General features: G+C 41.4%; 1 protein-coding gene across 1 annotated transcript in view; it reads right to left on the bottom strand.

The window, feature by feature from the left end:
• synpra (synaptoporin a) overlaps positions 1 to 7,796 on the bottom strand; it is a 51,119-nt gene extending 43,323 nt beyond the window's left edge. Inside the window, exons 1-2 of the mRNA XM_079844476.1 lie at positions 7,696 to 7,796; positions 7,502 to 7,567 (exon numbers count right to left, since the gene is read on the bottom strand). Of these exons, the coding sequence (XP_079700602.1) occupies positions 7,502 to 7,567; positions 7,696 to 7,713 (84 nt within the window). The 5' untranslated portion in view covers positions 7,714 to 7,796. The remainder of the gene's footprint in view (positions 1 to 7,501; positions 7,568 to 7,695) is intronic.
• Positions 7,797 to 19,375: the final 11,579 nt, after the last annotated feature.

Consider the following 19,375-nt stretch of genomic DNA (forward strand, 5'->3'; position numbering starts at 1 on the left):
TTATTTTTAAAACACTGTCCCCCCCTTCTTTTCCTCAGTTGCTGTCTCCCTATGGAGTTTCCATGGCTACTTGGTCACATGATATCACAAAGCCCCTCCCCCTGCCCTGAGGTGACTGTCACAGCGGTTAGTCAGAATCGGCCACCCGACCAGGATGCGTTCCGACTGTATATTGTTTGCGTATATTTGTACAGGTTGCAGCTTATGTGTTGACCCAGTACCGCTGCCTTCTGTCATAAACTAATCACAAATCATGTAAAATAACTGGTTATTCACTGGTTTTAACAAAAAGATTTTATAGTTTTACAGCTGTCGTTCAACTATTCATTATATTTTCCTGGACTTTAAGTCACAAGTGTGATTTGATTCGGTTTAGCACTTCAGTCTTTCGTCTGTTGTGTCTTATCCATGGGACAAAAAGGTGGGTAATGAAACCACAGCCTCATGCGAGTGCAGGCTAGAGATTGAAAAACAGAGAGACAGCCAACCTTTCACAGATACATTTCTGCACATCTGCACACAAGCAGCCAAAGCACATCTGCCCACAGTCAGTCAAACTTTCCAGTGAACTGACAGACAACTAAAGTCAACTAACCTTTCTTCTGTGAACTAGTAAAAACACTACCATCCTGTCAGTCAATTTTACCAAATGAATCACCAGTCTGCTCAGTCTCAGTGGTCTGTCATTCTGCCTATCAGTCAAACAACTTTTCAAGTAAATCGACTGTATGAATAGACTTCATAAACTAGGTTCCCTTTCGAGAGTACTCTCGTATTGCCTAAGTTTAGCTTATGCTTATGGGGAAAACACCTTTTTTCGAGAATATGAAGCCAAAAATTATCCTTGTAATTGTATATATGTAAAACACAGTGCAGCTGCACAGCAGACCCAGGGAGAGCGTACTAGCGCGCTGATTGGCTGTGCTGCAGCAACTGCACGAACCAATGGCGAGGCGGCTGAGGCGTGCGAACCTTCGCGGCCAAAGCACGTCAATTCTCGCCTAAATGGGCATGACTTATAGCCATAAAAGCCCATACTATGCTATAGGATTCAGATTTAATCTCCTGCAGCGGATTTACCATTCGCTGACGATCTGCACAGTGCCACTGACTTGGCCCTGCATGCCTTAGAATGGCAAACCCGACTGTGCTAGAGCGGCATCTCTGGTTGACGGCAGATAAAGCCTCCTTGGATTCTCCCATCTCCGCTACCGGCCAGTTTGACCCAGCGGTGAAAGGGTTCGCTGAGCACTTCACCGAAGCACTGAAGGCGTCGCAGGCTATGCGCCAATTTCTACCAAAATGCTCCAGCTCTACTTCGGGCCACCATTCCAAAGCGCCGCCCCCTCAGCCTCCTAAAGCAGCGCTGCCGGTCTTCCAGCCTCGTCCAGGAACGAGACCGCGCCCTCCCCTGCCAGAGCGAAGGGGACCTCGACCCAAGATCGTGTTGAACCCCGAGCCTCCAAAGTCTTCCTAACCACAGGAAGAAAGAGAAAGTGGTTAAGTCCTGCCGCGGCCGGACTACCGCAGACTCTCATCTCCCTCTACTCAGGCAACTGGAGATGTCATTTTCACAGCCAACTAGTCTGTTGCAAAACACGCACGCCTGTACACAAACGCTGTTTTAATGGCGACCCTAATAAATCACAAAAAGAGCTTTTCCTCTGTTCTGACTGTAGGCAGTGTGCCCACTATACAATATGCACAGTATGTACATCACACAGAGCCACAAAATCAAACAGATTCCCCCCTGTTGACTCGCTCGCCGGCTCGTGCTGTGAGCATTCTAAGTGTAATGCGCCACACATAAAAAAGCACTGTCCCCACAGTGTCACAAGCACAAACCAGCCGGGCAACCGGGTCCCTGCTACAAAGCGGCCCGTCCCCAAACTTAAGTCAACCCCTTGCAATGCGGGCATAGGCCTGGGAGGCCATCCCCGGTATATCAGAATGGGTTTTTAACATAGTAAAATGAGGTTACTCATTACAGTTTCCTCTCAGACCCCTGCGCTTTCACGGCGTGGTCGAGACATCAGTGAGAAGCGACGTGAGTCGCTTATATAGATATAAATAGCTTATATATAGATATATCCTTTCACTTGATTCAATTCCTCCGTCGCGAGGTCTTTTCCTTGTGTCCTTCCCTTGCATCCTGAAGGGGTGGAGGAAAGGAAGTTAGGAAAGGAAACGAGGATGCACAAATAAGAATTAAGATGCACCCTCAGTCACCAAGCGGCAACCTCTTGAAGCCATGCGGAAGTGACTTAAACTGTAATTCATCGACTGGCCGCTAGAGACAGGCTCCAGAGGCACCATGTTAAAATGCCCAACTTTACAGCAGGAAAAAAAAAAACATGTTTACAGCTTGGTACAAATTGTGGTTCCCTTTCAAAAGCTACACTCAATGCTGCATGCTTATGCAAATGGGAAGTGTCTTATCACGACCAGCTGTTAAAAAAAGAGTGGAAACACGTCAATGAAATTAACCCGGATGTATTTATAGCCTCGGCCGGTGACGTCATAGGCGTCCTACTGCACGAGGCTATAAATAGATGAGCTCCAGCTGTAGCCATCAGGTCTTTTTGTTTTCAGACCAACTCTGTGTTATGGTGTGTTATACAAAGTCTCTGAAAAAATCTCTTTCAAGACTCAACTCAAGATCTTTGTCAGGAGTTAGTTTTCAACTGGCAGTGTGCAGATTTCTCTCTTTCTCATCTCTGTTACAAAGAAACATTAGTGGAAAGAGTTCTAGTTAAAAGAAATCTAATCAGTTGGAAACGAGTCAGCAGAGAAAACGCTGTGTATTCATGTTCTCTTTCAAATAACAGAACTGGATGCGCACGTTTATTGCTGTGTGTGTTTGGGGAAGAGAATGCGGTCGCTGCATTGAGTCAGACGAGTGCGAGCATTGCGAGCCTTTACAGTTAGAATGTTTTATGCTCGTCTTGGCTACTTTCACCCGTGTTTGGGGCTCTTAAATGGGTTTGTTGACGAGCAAGAAACGGGTCCGTCCCTTTCGCTTGCTCGCTCACCAAATCTTCATGTTTCCCCGCGCAAGCCGAAGAAACACCGGAGCGCGCTTCGGGATCACGCGGGGAAACGTGGATTGATGATGAATCTCTGGGTCCACGGCCTGCGATCGTTCCTCACATGATAGTAAATCCATACGAGGAATTTATCGAGGTGGTTGTTCGCATGGTGGCCAGGGCACAGTTTGTCTGGCACCGTGAATGAGAGATCCCCAAACGCAGTGAGCTTGGGGTTTCTGTCCAGTGAAATTTGAAGAAATTTGAAGAAATTTACCCCTCCACTCTCAGGGTTTATGTGGCCACTCTATCAGCTTGCCATGCCCTGGTGGATGGGGTGCCCCAGGCTTGGTGAAAGTGATTTTGCATCCTCATCCTGACTACCTGCCTAAGGTTCCCTTTTCGACTGTATATCCTGTCACTCTTGAGACCTTCTGCCCTCCGCCGTTCACAACGCCGGATCAGGAGAAACTTCATTGACTGCGTCCAGTCCGTGCTCTTCAGGCCTAAGTCCACCACACTAGCCAGTGGCGTAAGTCAGAGCAATTGTTTGTTTGGCATGGGGGCCGTAACAGAGGTTCTGCCGCCACTAAACAAACGATGTCTCATTGCGTCAGGGATGCTATTGCTCTTGCCTATGAGGTGCGCGGTCACCTATAGGATTAACTGCTCACTCCACCAGGGGAGTCGCCTCATCTATTGCAGTAGCAAAGGGTGCTCCCTTACAAAGTGTTTGTGATGCTGCAGGTTGGTCCTTTCCGCACACATTCATAAGATTTTATAGCTTGGATGCTCATGCCACTCCGGGTTCTTGTGTCCTTGAGTCGACATCACAAGCTAATGTCTGAGGCTTCTTGCGTTCGTGTGCACACCTACACAACCGTAAAGGGGTCCAGACACCATCAAGCACGGCGGCGTGGGTATTCTCGTTCCCATTTGCATAAGCATGCAGCATTGAGTGTAGCTTTTGAAAGGTAACACTTGGGGTTACTTGACTGTAACCCTGTTCCCTGATAAAGTGGAACAAGATGCTGCATCACTAGGCCGTGCTGATGATGCTTCAGGACTGGTCTTCAAACAAAGAGATCTGATGGCTACAGCTGGAGCTCATTTATTCGTGCAGCAGGTGCGCCTATGACGTCCCTGGCCGAGGCTATAAAACCTCAATTTCATTGACGTGTTTTCACACTATTTTCAAAAGCTGGTCGTGATAAGACACTTTCCATTTGCATAAGCATGCAGCATCTCGATTTGGTCTATACAGCTAATTTTGCCCCTCATGACAACTGTGAGGGGGTGATTTTTTTTTTTAACCCATTTGTTTACGTTATATAAAGCCTTCAATTTCTGCATAGAGCGTGGCCACTTTGAGCGACAGGTGGATTGTCGTTTATCTGCTGTCTGTTAGTCATCAGGTCATCTCAGCTCCAGCCACGTCCCGCCTCTTTGCCCATTTTCTGTTATCCGGGAGTGACGCGCGATGACAAGATGGCAACAGCCGACTTTGAGGCTTCAAAACTGCTCTTCAGACCCTATGGGGGACGTCACGGACACTACGTCCATATTTTTTTACAGTCTATGGCTGTCACACGCATCTCATTTTCTCACAACTCTTTAAATTCATTAAGACGTTATTTAACTCATTTTAGACTGCTCTTATGAGAATACTCAACAGAATGGGCATTTTGGCATAATTCTGTGTGTTGTTGTTCGTTCAAGCATGAAAAAGAATTCGATTCTGGCGCGCTGTCTGTGCTCACGATACTGGTGTCTTTCTGAGCGTTGTGTGTGTCACATAGACAGCATTCACAGGACATTCACAGACAGCACGTTATCTTTTGGATTTTCGTGCTTGAACGGTTTAAAAGAATTTGCATGAATAAGAGCATGATCATATAGCCAAAGGATGCATTTAATTGCATTAAATATTAACGCGTTAAACTAAACAAATTAATCGCATGCATTAATGTGCTAATTTTGACTACTAATATAATCCTGGTGACCCTAGGACAAGTGGTTTCGAAAATCTATAAATATTATATTCGTAATCAAAATTAGCGCGTTAACGCATGCAATTAATTTCAATTAACGCAGCATCCGCCTTTTCTGTCATTATATATTCCATATATTATTCCATTTATCCATTCGTCAAAAATACATCATTTTGCATATTTTAATATGTGTCATTGGTCTCAATGAGTGATCTAATTAACAGCTCATTAATTGAGAGGCAGACAGAGGGGGAGAAAGCAAATATCATGAGGATGGCTGTGCAGGAATCACTGTGTTAAAAAAAATTGGCAGAGAGGAAACTACAGTGTCACGTTTGGTGACCCAGGAACAGGCTGAAGACTCAGAAGATCACAATAAAACATCAACTTTAATCTTATCTTTACAGGAACATGCAGCAGTGACTAGACCAACAGAAACAGACAAGTGGTGGGAAACTAAGACAAAGGAACACGTGACAGAATCAAAACACAACAGGAAGACCAAACAAGCAGACAGACATGTGACATACAGAGGCAGAGACGAAGCTAAAGACCTGCAGAGAGAGATACACAGACAGAAACACAGAGAAATGCCACTGTGTGACCAAAAGTGATTAGGACTGCATGTTTCCCCGGTGATAAGCTTCTAATTTTTTTTGATCTGGAGGACACTTCAAATGAAGAGCGGGGAGATTAATTTCCTCAGGAGAAGATGCATCGCATCCTTCAATCCCCCAGCATTCAATTGCAATAATTATCCAAAATGGCGTTGCCACTTATGCCTGCCTCACATTTGCATAGCTCAGAGCCGTTTATGGTTGGCATTGTAAATGTTTTAATTTTCACCTCTCCATACAGTTTGATGACATAAAAAGGGTCTGGGAGAGCACTTGACCTTTTGAGTTTTTTGATGTAATTCATAAAATATCTACAAAGTTAGAAGACATTATTCATATATATATATATATATATATATATATATATATATATATATATATATATATATATATATATATATATATATATATATATATATATATATATATATATATATATATATATATATATATATAATTATTAATTAATGTTCTTTTAATATTTGTTTTATTTTAATAACATTTGATGAATTAAACAGCTAGTAAACATGTTTTATCACTAGAAAAACTCATGAAACATGAAAGTATTCTGTAATCATTTAAGACATTTCTTCTAATATAGATATTTTTGGTATAAAGAGTTCTTTATAACGCAAGAACCCCAGGGGTTCAATATTGAACCAAATTGAACCTTTTTTTTACTGTGTACTCTATTTATTTCTGTTTTTTCATCTAGAAAACAGGTTAGAACCCAATACACTTGCCATTTCAAACACAGTAAATTATCTTTAATAGCTACAAGTAGGCCTACTCTGCACATATGTATTGTCATGTGCTAATGATAGCATGTGAAAAGACTAATGCTACGAAAGTTGTGCTTTCTGTGAATCCCGTTGTGTTAGGGCACTAAAGCCACATAACGCCACTAACAGTCCAGAAAGACTTGCAGATGGACACACATATACGATACTTTCTGAGTCTCATCAAATAGATTAAGTCAGAGCACCAGAATGTGACACCATGGCAAGTCGAACACAAACTTCCCTGACCCACACTCATCAGATGGCCGTGGGAAAACACATTTGAGCTTTTTTTCCACACTAGAGGCTTCAATTAGTGGCAGGTTAACACAGAATAAAACAAGTAACACACTATGCAAACTGACAGTCACAAATCACAAATATCAGGCTAACCACCTACATAAGGAATAAACATCAAAGTAAATGCATTTTTCTATGTATTTACACATCTGCTTGTTTAAAAGCATATCACCTCTCTTATGCATGGACAAGCAAAAAAGGTAATCTGCAAAAACTGTACTATAATGGTAAGCCTTGCTATCACCAATTATATATTTACAATTGGCTCTCAATTTGCCTACATCGAGTTTGGAGGTCATATCAAAATTGCCTCCATTTACATTCACCAATTGTTTCTTTATTGCAGCAAAAAGCGAGTAAGAGCAGAACCCATGAACGGAATTGACTGCTGATGCATTATATAAACCCGAGCCCCTCGGTTCATGCATATGGGATTGATCATGTCATCAGCAGAATATGTCACTTACACTTATGAGGAGTAGCTAATTTCCATGTTTAAAATAAATGAAACAGTTTTCAAAACTTGGATATGCAAAATATCCGTTTAACATGCCCAATTCCGATAATTATAGGCTAATGGAATTGCCCAAATGCATTAGAGTCCTGTTATAAATATGACAGTGCCACATGTACTTATTCAACTGACTAGAGCACATAAAAACGATAGTAAAAATCACTCTCTCCTATACACATCCCTTGACCAAGTTTATTGAGCCAATTGAGAAAAGTAAAGGAAAGCGAGTTAGAGAAAGGTGAGAGGAAAAACGCGTGCTTTTGCGCACACTTACCCATTCCAGAACGCGGATAAATCCCAGAGGTAATTTAAGCACTTGGAACGTCCCAAGTGACACAATCTGTAATAACAAACGAACATGCACAATAATGGCATTTGATGCACTTTGATTATGGACATTTCAGTATATTTAAACATTTCCCATGGTTTTCATTAGAACTTGCCAAATGCACAAACAGTGTTTCCTACCTGGTTAGCGTTTTCCATTTTCTTGTTGGAGAGAAATGCGCTTGTAAGTGGGATAGGTCAAGACCAAAACAACGTTAATGAGTGATGTGCCAGAGTCGCGCGCGCAGAGCAGGGAATCGGCTGCAATCGCGCCTCCGTACGGGAAGTACCGAGTGACTTCGGTATTAGTCGTTTCTTGAGACGAAAAGAGCCGAGAGACATCGGTTTTAATTACCCAGTACACTGGAAAAGCAGAGTACCCTCGTCGTAAATCTCTCAATAACAGGGAAAGAGCCGAGCGTCTTCGGCAAAATCCGCCCGTCTTTACGGAAAGAGCCGAGTGTGCTCGGCACTGAGAGACGCTCTGGAGCTCCATGGAGACAGACACGGATTGGATTTCACAAAATGAACCGTGACCATAATGTTTTTCTCTATTGGACGATGTTATCAAATTACAATTTCGGCTATTTACACTATAAAATATAGTTTTGTCAGTCCAAATTTGCTAACTGGCTATCAAATATTGACTGGACATTTCTGTGCTAAGTTAAGTGGGAATTTTTACTCTCAAACTATTTTGGTGTTGACAAGATAAAACCATTCTCCAAATGTCTAGCATGTTTATTACATTGTGATGATTTAATTCTATGTCCAGTGACATTTTCTTAAAGCTCATTCAAGTGTGTGGAAACAGTACAGATCCCAACACAGCTACATTACATAATCATGATCTCCTTTAACACGACCAAGGCTGCAAAGAATCAAGAGAATAACATGAAAATAGCCTACGCATGAAGATGTTATGCATACAGTATATATATATATATATATATATATATATATATATATATATATATATATATATATATATGCATATTTTGTGTTTTCTTTTGTTTACAAACCCATTTGTTGAGAATATAGAAAGAGAAGAACGACTCTTACAAAAATTTCAGTGCAACCTAAATCCATTCATTCTTGATGTATAATACTATCCTATTTGTCCCCATGTATATATTGTACAAAGATAGACAGCTGGAATCAATTCATTGATGGCTTTTTTGCTTGTTTGCAAGTTGCAACACACACACACACACACACACACACACACACACACACACACACACACACACACACACACACACACACACACACACACACACACACACACACACACACACACACACACACACACACACACACACACACACACACACACACACACACACACACACACACACACACACACACACACACACACACACACACGCCATATACTGCTTAAGGGGCAGTCACAGAGAATGAGGGGAAAAAAGACTTCAGGAAGAGTGAGTGTCAGAATTAAGCCTACAGGGACATGAGCCCCAAAGAGCTTTTTTTTATTAGGCACTGTTCATTTAAAGTTCACTGTGTATTAGTGTGTACTTGCATTTAGATCTGCGTTTGCCTGCAAGTCCAAGGTCAAGTCTCCCCCGATCACTGTTCTTTCCCTTATTATGAGAAAGACCCCAAACATGCACACACCTGATGCCATCTCAGCTGTTGCCCTCGACTTCTCCAGCACAAAGGACTCTCAGAATCAGCAAACATGATGTGTCACAGAACTGTGGGAATGTCATATGCATACGTTTTGGTGAAGCAACACTAACAATATTCCTTACAGGCGCATCACACAGACAGGTGTCCACACTCATCACACCCTGAGACAGCAAAACACCTGGGTTCAGATCGCTTTAGGGGAAAATGGAGTACAATTGGACTTACTAAGAATACTTTTATTCAGCAAGGTATTTTGCAATAATTGAATTCAGCAAGGATGGGTTAAATTTCTCAAAAGTTAAAGTGACAGTAAAGACATTCATGATTTCAAAAGATTTCTATTTCAAATAAATGCTGTTCTTTTTAACTTACTGAAACAAATGTATCATGGTTTCCAACTGTTTCAACACTGATAATACATTAATAATAACAAATGTTTATTGAGCAACAAATCAGCATTTGATTATGATTTCTGAAGGATCATGTGACACTTAAATCTGGAGTAATGATGCAGAAAAATCAGCTTTGCATCACATGAATAAATTACATTTTAAAATATATATTCAAGTTCTATTCACAATATTACTGTTTTACTTTATTTTTCGGATCAAATAAATGCAGCCTTGGTGAGCATAAGAGACTTCTTTCAAAAATCTACATGTAACTAGATTACGTAATCTAATTACAAAATAAATGTATCTGATTATTTTCTGTAAAAAGCTAGGGTATGTTGAATAATACTTTGTTGCTTTTCCTGATGCCTCCTGCCATTTAAAGGCTGTTTAGTGAAGCAATACTATTCTGACGCTTTTGATTGGTTCTCTTGTTTGAATTTGCAGCGCACCACATCTGCCTACATTACCGGCGAAAGCTTTAGGCTATGTTCCAGTGCTGAAAAAGTAATCAAAAGTAATCAGTTACATTACTTTAATAAAGTAATTGAAATAGTTACACTACTTATTACATTTTAAATAGGGTAACTTGTAATCTTCGACCTATTACATTTCCAAAGTAACCTTCCCAAACACTGGTAATGTATAACATTCTCATAGGGCCCAGAAAAAAGGCACAAAAAAAAAGTATGTAAAAGTAAACAGCAATCACATAATCTAAAACTCATTTACAGCAATGCAGTATGTTCATGATTAAGGATGAAAGGTGGATAAACAAATGGTCATTTAATTAATAACAATAATAGCACATATATTTACAATCATTTCAAGAACTTGTAGTATACTATATAATACATAAATTATGTAACCTAACACTCTTTTACTATGCTGCAATGCCGCCTCAGGTTCAGCAGTAATATTTGAATGTGTGGTGGCATGGTGCTACTCGTCACTCCTAATTTCTCTGCCTGGGAAGAGGCTAGATGTGGCATGACTGGCATCTGGAGTAAAGCGCTGCACAATAGTGCAGACACAAGCCTCGGGAATCCACACGCATGATGGAGCGACCTGGGGAACAATCAACATCATTCTGTTTCACACCGTTCGCCAAGGAATTATGGCAGTGGCCAAGACAGTCACTTAACCTGCACTGAGAGTCTGAGAGGCACAGCATAGCTCTCAGAACAATTACGACATGGCTGGATATCTTCCTCCAGTTGCGCCAACAGTTGCCACACTGAATAAGCCTGCAGTAAAACCGGTTCAGTCCGCATCCAGCCGCAGCGCACCTAGGGGTTCTGAGCGGCTGAATGAAACATTAACAAAACAAGTGAAGGAAAATCCATGTAAAGTGAGGATGTAGTTTGGTTCTTTCCGTGCTGGTTAACTGGTGGGTTGCATTCATGCTGAACTGTCTATGCAAATGTTATCATAACCATATAGCCAAATAAATATGCTGGTCTACTTTGATGTAAGTTTATACACAGTAGTGGCTATAGTGATGTCTGGCCTAAGAAAAATGACATCTTCAACATTTATTCGAATATTATTGGATTTTTTTTAGAAAAAGATTGTGTAATCATATTGTGTAGTTGTGCTTGGAGTCCATTGTTTCATTTGTGATAGAAAGTAAGTGAACATAAGTTTTGGCAAGGCTGTCGTGCAACAAGAGAGAATGAAATACTAAAAACTGATTATTAGGCCTATGTTATGTATGCTTTTTCCTGTAACCTTTGTGTTTTTCTATGCAGTTTTTTTTCCTTTCTTTTAAAAACAAAACAAAACCCACAGCTGTAGTTTAACCTTTTTTTTTGCCAAATAATTATCAGGTTTTGTGGTTTGTGCTTCCCTCATATTTAAAATATTTTTAAAATATTTTAAAAAATCCCCTCATATTCCGATAGTTTATTCAAACTTGCAGGGTGATTAAAAACACATATCTGGACATCACTTTTGGACACTATACTGTATGTCCCAAATGTAACCATTAGACTGTTATTCTAATACAGGCATATACTTATAACAGAATCCCAATAATAGTATTTTCACAAACTCTGTATTATTTTACAGAAAATGTATTAAACCAAACAGAATTTTTAAATACAGCTGTCACTTTTTAGACAAATTTATTACAGAGACTTTTTGGGGAGAGACCTCCGCCACCTTCACTCCCTCACAACGTTCACCATCTCCACAGCCACCTGTTACCAATCAGCACACTCATCAGCACCCTCAACTAATGCTGTGTTCCAGACAAGGTTGGACGTGGGAACATCCCAAATTAAATGTCCCACTTCAGACCTCAGTGAGTTCCAGGCAATCAAACGTCATATCACATGATGTCACCACCACAGACAAGAGCATATCCTGTTTTTGTGTCAACTATGGAAAAATCAGAATAAAAACAACATAAAATCGCTTTGAAAACAGCAGACAAATAACAAAAACTAAGGGATATTACATAAACATAATTTCTAATGTTAAAGTTTGTTTTTACGTTTATGCTTATTGGAAGCAGGACTTGCTGACATCTTGAAAGTGACGTCAAATTATGCGCTTCGCTGAGGTCGGGGTTGATCGATGCACCCCAAGTTCACATGCCGAATGTCCGACTTTGAGTGGCGTTCCAGACGTTATTTCCTTGAATGAGGTGGGACAAATCAAAATTCTGATCTGCCTGGAATGCAGCATAAAGCCTGCACCCAAACGTAGTCATTGTCTGGCCTCGACTATTACTTACCATAGCATCAAATGATCATCTTACCTGAGATACTTACCTCCATGTTGTTCTCCTCATCTCCACTCATGCCGGACTTCTTATTTGTCTCCTATTCTCCGCGTGTGTTCCCCAGTGCCCTGTAAGAAAGAAAGATATCCATAAGTTACTCAGCGACTGGTGTTTGTGTGTGTGTGGTGCAACATACTTGCATTGGACTGCTTCATCTTCCTCTCCATCTTCTTGGTTGTTGTTGATTTGAAAATACTCACCTTGCACATCAACTGTTATATAATAAACTTGTGTTGTTGTTATACACACCATTCCTGCAAGTCTGCGTTTCCTGAAGACCAGACCAGCACCGAAACAACAACAACCATGAGTTCATCTGACAGTGTTCAAGGACATTGTGGATACACTACACCGAGTTCTCACCACACCAATCACCACCAGCACCGGTCTCTCTTTCTCCGCCAACTTACACCACCAGTCCCATGGCCAACCCGGTGCCCTACTCTGGCTCAGCGGAGCAATGCAACGGATTTCTGCTTCAATGCTCACTGGCCCTCGAGATGTAGCCTCACCACTTCCCCACAGAGAGTGCAAAAATTTTGTTCATAATTTCCCTGCTAACAGGAAGAGCACTGCAGAGACGATTTGGCAGCAATCCGGGCCAGTCACACAATCCATCTACAGTTTTGTTGCTCACTTCAGCAAAGTGTTTGGCAAGCCCCTTGGCAATTCATCCATTAGTGTTTAGCTTTAACATCTGTATCTGTATTATCTGCATCCGACTATGCCCTGGTTCCGTACCCTGGCAGCTGCACGTGGCTGGAATGAGCGAGCGCTCATCACGACACCTCAACTGCATCTCGCTGCATACAATGACACTACACTCTAAAAAAAAAGTCTCGTAATCATAAAGGAACCTTTTTTAGTGCTATATAGCACCAATTTTGGTGCTTCAGTGGTTCTTCAGAGGTGCTATATAGCACCTTAGTCAAAGAACCAGTGAAGAACCTCTGAAGAACCGGTGAAGAACCTCTGAAGAACCGCTGAAGAACCACTGAAGCACCAAAAATGGTGCTATATAGCACTAAAAAAGGTTCCCCTATGATTACGAGCCAAGAACTATTTTTGGTGCCATATAGAACCTTTTTTTTTTAGAGTGTATTGGATTATAGAAGTTTATTCAACTTGCCATTCGAGTCTCCCATCATATGCAGGGGTGTCTGGAGACCACCAAAGGTCAGCATTCCTTCTTGCAACACCAGCCAGAGCAAGCCAGCTCTCTAGAACCAGAGCCCATGCAAATCGAATCCACTTGACTTCCATTGGCTGAGCGACAGCTGACACAGGGGCTATGTATGTTTATATTGCGGAGCTGCTGGGCTTGTGATCACTTTATTCCCCATTCATCCTCCATGTCCTCTGGTGAGTTTTGTAGAAACTATTTGTTTTAGTTCCACTCCACTCACTTCCAAAGTGCTCATTACTGCCTCCAATGTGTCAATTTCAGTCACCGCCCTTATTAATTCTGGGTCAACCTGATATTTAATCTCTGGGGAGCTCAACTGCATTGTTAATCCGACACCCCCCTGTGCTTTCTTGGAGAAATTGGGAAGTCCTGAAGTAGGGAGATGACTGTTTTCCATCCTGTTTCCCAGAACTACCATTAAAACGCTCCAGTCCTGTTCAAACATGTTCAAGTGTGTTCTACATCCATTGAAAGTCCCATTAAGAAACAGTCTGATGAGATTCCAGTGTTATGCCCACTTCAGTGACCTGTTCTGCCCAAGCGGCAACTTCCCGCATTTTCTCTTGAAGCCAATACGGAAGTGACATATACTGCAATTCATCGACTGGCCGCAAGGGACAGGCTCCTGAAGGGAGCAGAATCTCATTGAGCCCCATGTTAAAATGCCCAACTTTACAGCAGATTAAAACATGTTTACAGCCTGGTACAAATAAATTGTGGTTTTGGTCTATACGGCTAATTTTGCCCTTCATGACAACTGTGACGAGGGTGATTTTTTTTTATAACTCATTCGTTTACATTATATAAAACATTAAAGTTCTGCATAATTAAGTGCGTGGCCACTTCGAGTGACAGGTGGATAGCCATTTATCTGCTGTCTGTTAGTCATCGTGTCACTTCAGCTCCGCCCACGTCCCGCCTTTTTGCCCATTTTCTGTTATCTGGGAGTGATGGGCGATGACGCGCTGCCACGATGGCAACGGCCATCTCGTCCATACTTTGCGCTTCAGAACGGCTCATCAGAATCCTATGGGTGACGTCACGGACACTACGTCCGTATTTTTTTATAGTCTATGGTTCTGCCCCAATAAAGCTTCTAAGCTTCCACCTCACAGGCCATGGGACTGTGCTATCAATCTCATTCCAGGTGAGCCAGTGCCCAGAGAAAAAAATTATCCACTATCCATTCCTGAGCAGAAGGCCATGGAGGAGTACATCCAGGAAGCTCTCCAACAAGGATACAATCGACCCTCAATTTCCCTTACTGCATTCAACTTTTTTCTTATGGCTAATAAGGATGGAGGCTTGTGGCCCTGTATTGATTATCGCGCCCTCAACATGATCCCCATAAAAGTCAGATATCCCCTTCCTCTAGTCTCTGCAGCCCTAGAACGCTACCATTTCACAAAGTTCCGTAATGCTTATAATCGAGAAGGAGACAAATAGAAGACAGCTTTGGTGATCCCTACAGGCCACTTTGAGTACTATGTTATAAATGACCTGGTCAACGTTCCCTTCCAAGATTTTTTGCATGAGGTGCTCCGGCAGTACCTCCACCGTTTTGTGTTGGTCTATATTGATGACATCCCCGTGTACTCCCGGAGTCTAGCCGAACACCGCTACCTTGTTACGGAGGTCCTCAAGAAACTAAGAGAGTTCAACCTTTTTTCTGAAAGATGAGAAATGCCAATTCCATCAATCCGAAATCCAGTTCCTTGGTTAAAACATCAGTCGATGGACAAGAGGAAGGTGGATGCTATTCTTAACTGGCCCATTCCCAGTACTGTAAAGGAACTCCAATGAACTCCATCACTATTCCATTAACTGCTCTTGCTCTTCTCTGTGGAAAGCCCAAGTCTCTGTCCTGGTCCACAGAAGCCACAAAGGCCTTCAAACAACTGAAACAAGCCTTCTGCAATGCTTTGTTTCTGACACACCCTGACAAGTCCTTCACTGTGGCTTCACTGTTACAAGAATGCTAAAGCCGATGCATTATCCCGAATTCAGGCGAACTCCTTCCACTGCCCGTTCCCAATCGCCCCTGGTCACATCTAGGGGTGGATTTCTGGACTGATCTGCCTCCTTCCAATGGAAATACCTGCATCCCAATTGTGGTTGATTGATTCTCCAAATCCTTTCCCTCAATGGATTACCCACAGCAGTGGAAACAGCTGAGCTGTTTCAATTATGTTTTTTGTCACTATGGCCTCCCTGAGGACATCGTCTCAGACCGTGGGCCCCGCCTTCAAGGTCCCAGATGTGACTCTAAGTCTGTCATTGGGCTACCATCCCAAATCAATTGGACAGGCGGAAAGAAAGTTCCAGGAAATCAGACAATTCCTCTGAAATCTTCTGTCATAACCACCAGAACTCTTGGAGCCAGTTTCTAGCATGGGCAGAGTACGCACAGAACTCCCTGCGCCAACGGAACACTGGCCTCACTCCTTGTATGTACTCAGATACCAACCGCCCTTGTTCCCATGGTCCGGGGAACCCTCCAACGTTCCATCTGTGGATTACTGGTTCCAAGAGAGCGAGAGGGTCTGGGGCTCTGCTATCACCATTTGCAAGGAGCAGAGAAGAGAAGAGCCACACTGATGTCCGGTGGACCCAGGCAGACACCATCCTATTGACCCGGACAGAAAGTATGGCTCCACTAACGAAATCCGGCTACGTCTTCCATGCAAAAAGCTTAGTCCCAGGTTCAGCCCCTTTGAGATTGATAAACATGTCAACCGTGTATCCTTCCCTTTCATCTTGTGTTACATGTCTCTCACCTCAAACGATATCCCTCACTATTCTCTTCTCCCTTCACAGAGCCTGGTACCGCTGAAGAGCCCCCCTACCATTGGTTGAAGATGACAGGGAGTCTACACAGTAAGAGAGATCCTAGACTCCCGTCGCTGAGGTGGTCGATTGGAGTACCTCGTCGATTGAGTGGGGTATGGTCCAGAGGAACTTATGGCTTCCTAGAGGTGACATACTTGACCCTGATCTGCTTACCTTCCACAAAAGCCACCCAAATCGACCAGCTCCATGCAGCAGAAAGCAACCACTTCATAATCCTCTTACCTAAGATACCTCTGTGTTGTTCTCCTTGTCTCCATTACTACCGGACTCCTTTTTCTGTTTTCTGTTCTCCGCATGTGTTCCCCAGTGTCCGTTATCCTTAATTCAAGTTACTCAGCGACTTACTGTACTGTACTTACTGTAACATATCTGCGTTGGACTGCTTCATCTTCCTCTCCATTTTCATCTTCTTGGTTGTTGCTGACTTGAAAATACACACCTTGCACATCAACTGATTATAATAAATTTGTGTTGTTGTTACTCACCATTCCTGCAAGTCTGTTTTCTTTCTTTCTTTCTTTCTTTCTTTCTTTCTTTCTTTCTTTCTTTCTTTCTTTCTTTCTTTCTTTCTTTCTTTCTTTCTTTCTTTCTTTCTTTCTTTCTTTCTTTCTTTCTTTCTTTCTTTCTCAGCTCGTGGTCCTTTCCCACTCTCTCTCTCGCTCCCTCTCTCTCTCACACTTTGCTTCCTGTTCTTTCAACTGCAATCTGAATAAAGTAAATAAATTTTAATAAATCGTACGATTTTATTGTGTAATTTTGTAATGTGCTATTGTCATTTTTATTCATTTTATATTATATTTAGATGTGATTTGTTTGTCACCTAGTATGATTTGTAAGCGGTTTTCCTCTTGGGGACCAAAAAATGTATTCAAAAAAGGATTTTGGATATTACCATCTTGGTGGGGACATTTTGTTCGCATTAGGGTTTACCTGAACCACACACACAAACAAACGTTTTTTCAAAAAAATTTTTTTGCATTTCGCAGAAAAAAGAAAGGATGAGTACATTAGGATGAGTAAACAATGACAAAAGAGGGGAAACTATTCCTTTCTTTTAGTTTTAAATATGAACTAGGAATTCATGGCTACTGTGTTATTACCCACAAATTCATAAAAAAAATGTTGGGAGATTTTTGGAGAACTGAGATGGAACTATTTTATAGGACTGACTATGAACCGTTGGTGTAGAGCTGCAGTATTGAACCCTCGGGCTATTTTCCGAATGAGCACTTCCTCTTTTGAATTTTAGATTTTTTTTTGACAACCATATAAATGGAGATGGTGCAACCTTCAATGGTCTAGTTGGTTTCAGCTCCATTTTCACACCATGGGCTGCTAAACCAATCACCATGCTCATACCAAAACACAAAGGAAGTGAAATATGCTTAAATAGGCCCATAAAAGACAAAACGTGAGATTCTGGAATTGTTCGTTGTAAATGCATTATCCCTCCTCCTCTTATTCTGCACCACTAATCTGGTGGAAATAATCAGGATTAAAATTTGCATTCCGAGGGTGAAACGAGCACAAATGAGAAAACCCAAATAGACGCACAGACACAATTAATGTAGCATCAATACGATTTCCTCTTCTTAGTTCAGACGTCGTAAAAGTGAACAAATGCAATTAACTGTTGTTCATGTGCATGTCTACACAATACGTGGTGTCTGACATGATGCAGCATCACGAGAGACGATGCGCACGCGCTTGCCGATGACATTTGAACAACTGCAAATGTCAGACAGGTGCGACAGAGTTATCCTCGCGCATCCTGAGCTGGAGTGTTACCTTCGCCCGCGCCCTATTATCAGTGGTCAGCAGACCATTTCGGAGGGCGTCCCGAACATTTGAATCCATGACAACACGCTTGGCAAATTGGTTGCTTAGCAACTAATCCAATGTGCGCCCTATCAGTAGTGACAGCGTTAGCCAATTAACAGATAGGCCTACTTATGATAGACTACTATGAAGATGCTTTCCTGCGTGGCATTTGCTCTCTGATCTGCGACAAACCAGGCAATGCTGATGTAAAATATGTTTGACTGGCATTAAAGGAAAAAAAAGGAGAACAAAAAAAAAAACCACGCTTCGTTTTATTACTTACTCAAGCAGGCACCATGCAGCAGCATAGATAATATTTTCTGGATTCAGTGAATAGATTGCATGCATAACGGAATTAATTATGAATTATGAGGCCTGTACTGATTGGAATGTTAACAATAATATATATAGGCCTACATATAAGCAATTATTAGAACAACAAATTACAGAGAACTGCCAGGACTAATAATTTTTTTTTTTAAACAAAATCAGATTTAATCGTCTTGGAAGACAATTAATCTAAGAAGAACTGATAGGCTATATAGGCCTACCATATAGGCCTATCCATTCTTGACGTTAAGGGAACATGTATGCAGGAATCGCATTTTATTGTGGTGTGACTGTAACTTTAGACTGATGTATAAAGTTGGGGAAATTAGAAGTGCATTCTTCAAAATGATCAACAGAGGGCTTCCTTTCATTACGCTAGTTATGGTCTATGACCAAAGACATTCTCAGCTTTCATAAAGAATTTTCTTTTTATGCAAATTATTTGGATCAGATGGATAATTACAGTTAAACACTGTAGAATTATAGATTTTTAAAAATATATATTATAATGCTGTTCTCAAGCTTAGGGTCAGGAAGAATGTTTGTAAGAAGTTGATACTTTAATTTAACAAAGATGCATTAAATTGATCAAAAGTGACAGTAAATATATTTATAATGTTGCAAAAGATATTGTTTCAAATACATGCTTTTGTATCACAGTTTCCACCCAAAAAAAAAAAAAATCAAGCGGCACAACTGTTTTCAACACTGATTATGATAATAAATAAGCACTAAATCAGCAAATATTATTCTATTAAAATATATATTAAAACAGAAAAAGTGTTATTTTAAATTGTA

This window comes from Gobio gobio (genome assembly GCF_949357685.1).
Source record: "Gobio gobio genome assembly, chromosome: 19".
NCBI lineage: Eukaryota > Metazoa > Chordata > Actinopteri > Cypriniformes > Gobionidae > Gobio > Gobio gobio.